The following is a 6954-nucleotide window of genomic DNA, read 5'->3' as shown; positions in this document are numbered from 1 at the left end:
AATGTTTTTGATGTATATATTGTATATTTACTTAATATTATATGAAATCTGAATATTTTTTTGTTATATGACATAAGGGTTAATGGGTTATAATCCAACCCAACCCAACCCAACCCATTAATGAAAAAATAGGTTGGGTTAGAAAAAACATTTTTTTACATGGTATACTAATTTTTGACATTTTTTTACAAAAATATTGTCAGGCGGTATTTTTTACTTTTTTATTGTATTTGTTTATAAGTTTCATACTGCAGTATACTGTGTTAAGTTTCACTGGTGTTTTACTAGTGTTCTACTGTTGTTTTGAGTTTTACTGTTTTGTGTTTTATTAGTGTTTTATAAAAACACAGTATTTTTGAAAAATTTCCGTGTGACAGTATTTTTGTAAAAATTAACTCAAATTCCAGTATTTTTGTAAGTTTCCCTAGAAAAAACTCAAGATGTCAATGAGTTAAAAATCTCTAGCCTAATGTCATTGGGATGGGTCATTAAAATATCAGCCCTAAATAAGGCTATTAAAGAAAAATCACACACTATAATCGTTCGCAAGGAAAAGCCACGAAGTTCTGAAATCCCCAGCTGGAAACAACTCTGGACTCACGAAATTAATTACTCCAACTATGTAATCAGACATATTAATTAAAATAATTAATTGAAAATAAATATTACCAAAAGGAAAATAAGGCACCAAACTATTCCAAGTACTATATGAACATGTGGATTAATTTTGTCCAACAAAACACATAAATATTTCTTTTGAGTGCAAAAAATTCTGTAAAAACAAAAAAAGAAAAGAATTGTATTCCTCTACTTCAAATTATCAGGGAAAACATTAAAAACCTATCCACATATATTATTGAAATAAATAAAAATTAATAAAAAAAATTACAAAACTGAATTTAATAATTAATTAAAGCCACAAAGCACCAGCTTCTTTCAAAAGAGGAACTAATTCTCCAGATATATGAGCCGCCATAACCCGATCCAGTCCTCCAAACAACTTACCGCCGATGAACACGGCCGGAAACTGAGCCGACGGTAAAATTTCACCGGAATCACCAGCAGCAGCAGCAATGGTTTCGAGCTCCTTAACAAGGCCAACTTCCTCGGCCTCATCGACCTCGTAAACGGCGGGATTGACGCCGTGTCCTAACAGAAGGTGCTTAACGACGTGGCCCATGCAGCAACCTCGCCTCACGAAGACCATAACGGCGTTATCGGTTACCAAACCGTTTAAAGCGTTAACGTCGACGACGCTTCTTCTAAACGTTAAAACTCCTTTACTATTACTATTCACATTGCTAGTACTTTCCATGACCACAGCAGGAAGACGACTAAGCGGCGTCGTTTGGTGAAGGGGTGGCCATGATTTGTAGGGAATTGCTTGTTGCATAGTTTAGATTTTCAATTGAGCAAAAGAAAAGACAGAGAGAGAGTTTTGGATGACAAAAATGGGTATGAAAATGGTGAATTTAAATGGAATTTAAGAAGGGTGTGATGATGTGGTGATGACTTTAAAAGTTGAAATAGTCTACGTCAACGGCAGTTAGGCTCGTGTTATGCCTCACGCGCTCTTTTCCTATTTGCTTTGTTGCGCCTGACGTCCGTCCATGAGTTTATTTTATTTTATTGTTATCTAAAAAAAGAAAAAAAAATTGGATGAGATTTATCGACAAATATTTTGATTAATAAAAAATTGTAGAATTAATTATAATTACATTACCTTATTTTATTACTGGATGATGTCATTTAGAAAAATATATGACTAGCTAAGCAATATATACCTAAATTTAACCTCTCCTACAACTATTTGTAACTTAAAACAAAAAACAAAATCTTATTGGGTTTGATTTTAAGAATTAAAAAATCTGATGTGCACGAAACATCATTTGGGTTTAAAATGCATAATGATGATGATGATGACGATGATGATGACATGTTATGCAGGTTTATGTCGTGTGCGTTTTTGGTTCAATTCAATTAATAGACGTCGTTTGTATGTAAATTAAATCTATATCATATGTTTTTATTTAAACGCAGCTGAGCTGTTGAATGGGGTCCATCCATAATAAGCATCATACACGGACACAGTTGGTCCAACAATACTGATCATCATCATAATTAAATAATTAAATGTGAAAACCCATGTTGTTCATGCAACCACACGTCACATTCCCACGTTGTTTTTTTTTTAAAAAAAAAAAAAATTATTCTAATTATAAATACGCCACGCCACGGTTTATTTTCTTCCTAAACTTACCTATATAATAACTTTTCATTTGATTTCCCAAAAAACAAAAAAAAACCTATCATTTTATTTTTGAGAAACATGATTTAACGTCAAGATCTATACAGCACTCCACGTGGCTTCGCTTTAATGTGTATGATTCGAATCTTTCTCCAATTTATACCTCAGCAAACGGTAAGTAAATAGTGTAGCGGTGGCTTTTTTTTTTTTTTAAATAAAATTTTTAAAAGAAAAAAACTATTATATTAATTTGAATAAATTACAGAAGAGTTAATAGTGGAGATGAAAATGTCTCCAACTAAGAACAATCAGTATCTACCATAAGAGCGAACTTAGTTAAAGTGTGGGTATAAGTATTAGCAGATCGTGATGCATGAGAGATCTGTGCTCGTGGGAAATAGGATACTAGATAATACTTTACATCTTTAAGTATAGCATGAAAAACAGAAATAAATAAGTAAGAGGATTTCAGTCCTTGAACAACCAAAAGAGAATCTGTTTCTATGAGGTCCACTGAAAGATTGTTCGATAGTAGACATTGTAGACTGAAGGCAAGTCCCAACACTTCCATTTCTTCTGCTCTGAAGTTGCCTCGTAATGGTTTGGACAATGCTGCAACAACTGAACCTTCAGAGTTTCTTAAAACCGCCCCAATGCAAATAATTATTAGAAGTGTCTATTGCAGCATCAATGTTGAGTTTGAGTCTTCCTGGGGGTGGGGCTGTCCATCTTGGTGCATGTGTGAATTCAGAAGGTCTTGAATCTTTATCAGCAGCAGTGGTTGATGGGGCTTTTGATGTTTGCTTGAAATTCTTTGGGAAAGGAAGGTGCATATAAGGCAACAACAACATGTGTTTTTACTGTGTTTCCATGATAGAGTGCATTCCTCTCATGCCATATACTCCAGCAATAAACCAGGACGAGTTCAAATTCAGATGTAGATATGGTTGTTGAAAGTTGCAGCAGAATGTCCTCGCAAGAGCTTTGATCTGTTCTTGACAGGTTAATTGGTAATTTCGACAAATGCCAAACTACTTTAGCTCTTGGATAGAAAAACAAGGCATGATTAATAGTTTCTTCACACGAATTGCAGATGGAGCAGTAAGGGGAGGTTGCTATATGTCTTCGATAGAGTTCAGCTGCAACTAGGAGAGATTTGTGAAATATTTTCCAAACAAATATTTAAACATTGGGAGGGAGATTCATTTTCCAGAATGTAGACCGCCAATGTTAAATCGATGAACTACTGTTGGTATCTTCTTGCTCAGTAAGGTTGACAGGAAGATGATATCGTGACTTCATATTGTAAATACCATTGAATGAGTTGTGCCACACCAGTATGTCCTCTGAAGAAAACAGGTTAAGGGGAATGGTTAGGATGCGATCGATGTCAGCTTGACAAAAATTGGTTTGTAGTGACACCATATCCCATAGCCTATTTTCATTGATGAAATTTGCTACCAGCAAGTTGGAGTTTGATCCTTTGAAAAAATAAGGCTTAAAACAAGTGTGTCCTGGAATCCAAGGGTTGAGTTTACAATTGATCTTGTGACCAGATCCAACACTCCATCTCAAGCCTTTTAAAAGTAATTCTTTCCCCCAAACAATACTCCTCCAAGTTAAGGAGGGAGTAGAACCCAAATTAGGTTTAAGAAAGTTACCATTGGAAAAGTATCTTTGCCTAAGTAGTCTGCTAATTAGAAAGTTAGGAAATTCGATGATGCGCCAAGCTTGTTTTGCCAATAGCACTTGGTTAAAGTGTATAAAGTTGCGAAATCCTAAACATCCTTGTACTTTTGCTTTATAAAAAAATTTTAATTTTTCCAATGAATTGATTTCCCTGAAGCTGAAGAACCCCACCAAAATCTTGCCATCATACTCTCAAATTGGTGACACAAAGTGACAGGCAATCTAAAACAGCTCATGGCATAGGTAAGTATGGCTTGAACAACTGCTTTTAATATAACCTCTTTACCACCAGCTGAAAACAGATGTTCTTTCCAAGAATAGAGAAGCTTCCAAATTCTATCTGTAATGCCTCCAAATAGCTTCATTTTATCTCTCCCAACAAAAGAAGGTAGACCTAGATATTGCTCATGACAGGACTGTATTGGCATGCCAAGGAGATCTTGGAAAAAAGCTTGATCATGTTGCCTTCTGTTATCCGAGAAGGATAGAACACATTTTTCAGGATTTATTAATTAACCTGAAGCTTTGCTATAGATTTGAAGAGCCTTGTGAATGGATCGGGCTGATTGTCTATTTGCTCAACAGAAAAGTACACTATCATCAACAAAAAAGAGGTGCGACACAGATAGAGCAGATTGTGAAACTTTTAAACCTTGTAAAGAACCTATACTCTCCTCGTGTTGTAAAAGATGAGAGAGACCCTCAGAACAAATAAGAAATAAATATGGTGATAGCGAGTCACCTTGCCTGATACCTCGAGTTGGTATCACATTACCTTGAACTGAACCATTCAATAGGAATGAGTATGAGACTAATTATAAACAGCGGAGAATGAGTTGAACAACTGTAATTCCAAACCCTCTTTTGAGCATTACTTGTACAATAAAATGCCATTCCACACAATCAAATGCCTTACTCATGTCTAGTTTGATTGTTGCATAGCCTTTGTAACCACATTTCCTACTTTTGAGAGAGTGCAACAATTCAAATGCCACTAGAATATTGTCCGTTATGAGTCGTTGAGATTACTTATGGCTGAAGTCTCATAGCAATGACCTTGGACACTAGTTTGTAAAGTACATTGTATAGACTAATTGGTCTATATTGAGTGATGTGGCTGGGCTTCTTCACTTTAGGGATGAGAGTGATCAAGGTTTTATTAAATGAAGCTAGATCTGCACCATTATTAAGAACATTTAACACGGATGCAGTGACAAGGGAGCCAACAATGTGCCAATAGTTTGTAAAAAACATGACAAACATGCCATCCATTCTTGAACTTTTATCATCACTCATGGTCTTTAAAGCATTGTATTGCAGTATATGGAGCATAGATGATGTTCTGTGAGTTAGCATCAATGGTAGTTGGAATTGTTGGAAATTATTTTACCAGGATCTAGATTTAATAACAAGTATGTTGGATTAACAACCTAATATGAATTCTAAAACAATGAAAATAAACACATATAAAGTTAGAAAACCTTACAGTGGGTGCAGCGGAATAATATGACTCCTTCCGTTTAGATCTCTAGCCCTTGATTCCTTTCTGTAGCAGAGCATCACCAAGATCTGAACCTGGATCTTCTTTTCTCCTTCTTTGATGCAGAAATTCCATAGTCTTACATACTATGATTGAGATACCACTTGATGTGTGTGGGCACTACTCATTCACTCAAAGTTTCAAAATTTAGAGAGAAGAAAAGAGAAAGAGGCGTGTGAGGCTTTTTCTGAGAGAAACAAAGTGATCAAAGATGTGTGTCTATTTCCTCAAGCCAGCACTTTCTATTTATAGAATTCCCTCTAGGTTTAGGTTAGAATTGCATGGCATTAAAATAATGGAAACTACAAATGGAATTTCCTATGCATAGGGCCGGTCATACAAAGGGTATTGGGCCTCACTTTGCAACTTTCCCATTTTGTTATTTTCCATTCCCATTTTCTCAAAAATGCCAATTTTCCAATTTAACATTTTAAATGCCAATTCTAATTATTTAATAACTTGGAAATAATTATTAAATAATGTTGCCATCTAATATATTTATTAATTTAGACATATAAAGTCTCTTAATCAATAAATAAACCTAAAATCTCTTTTCTTTACAATTTCGCCCTTGCTTAGTGAAAATTCATAAAGTAGACATAGTCTAACTTTTAGAATTATAATTGATTAATTAAAATCAATTAACTGAGTCTTACAAGCAGTATGGTCTAAACTAGTATGGGGACCATGGGTCTATATAACCGAGCTTCCAATAAGTCGAATCGAATTTACCAAGTGAATTCCCTAACTTATTAATTCCTCATTGAATCCACACTTAGAACTTGGAATTGCACTCTCAGTCATATAGAACGCTCTATATGTTCCACGATATAGACACGTCATTAGTTATCCATTGTTATAACCCTAATGTGATCAATGATCCTCTATATAGATGATTTACACTGTAAAGGGATTAAATTACCGTAACACCCTACAATGTATTTTATCCTTAAAACACTTAACCCTGTATAAATGATATTTCACCTAAGTGAAATGAGATCTCCACCATTTATCTTCGTTTGGTTAAGCTCGAAGGAAATCATCCTTTACTTCTATTTGCCAAATAGAAGCTATAGATTCCATATTTATGTTAGCGCTCCCACTCAATTGCACTACCGTGTTCCCAAAATGTCTGTATCACCCTGACCCAAAAGTAGGCTTAACTAACAAATCAAAGAACACGAGTAACACTCTTGAGATTGAACCTAACCATATCAGGATTAAGATCATTTGATCTAGGATCAACAGGTGATATTGAATTGAATAGATATTACGGTAAATTTTAATATATTTAATCAAAGTTCAATATCGGTCCCTTCCGATGTATACTCCATGCATCCGATACTGGTAAACTTTGTCAATGTCCTGGAAAGGACATAACACTTTTCCAAGGTGTAAGAATACCTATCGCTGATTATACCATGTCAGTCTAAATCCAGTGTCCTGACAAATCAAGGAATAAACTTTTGAACATATA

At 34.8% G+C, this 6954-nt stretch overlaps 1 protein-coding gene across 1 annotated transcript; it reads right to left on the bottom strand.

Annotated features, from left to right (window-relative positions):
• Nucleotides 1–695: 695 nt before the first annotated feature.
• LOC115698640 (glutaredoxin-C9) lies at nucleotides 696–1491 on the bottom strand. Its single transcript, XM_030625769.2, has one exon. It carries the CDS (start codon nucleotides 1391–1393, stop codon nucleotides 911–913), a length of 483 nt encoding a protein of 160 aa, XP_030481629.1. The 5' UTR covers nucleotides 1394–1491; the 3' UTR covers nucleotides 696–910.
• Nucleotides 1492–6954: the final 5463 nt, after the last annotated feature.

Source organism: Cannabis sativa, chromosome 8 (assembly GCF_029168945.1).
Source record: "Cannabis sativa cultivar Pink pepper isolate KNU-18-1 chromosome 8, ASM2916894v1, whole genome shotgun sequence".
Lineage (NCBI taxonomy): Eukaryota > Viridiplantae > Streptophyta > Magnoliopsida > Rosales > Cannabaceae > Cannabis > Cannabis sativa.
This window is presented reverse-complemented; position numbering and strand designations above follow the sequence as displayed.

Excerpts from the sequence above, each read along its gene's own strand:
- LOC115698640 (XM_030625769.2), bottom strand. The coding sequence starts at position 1,393 with ATGCAACAAGCAATTCCCTACAAATCATGGCCACCCCTTCACCAAACG.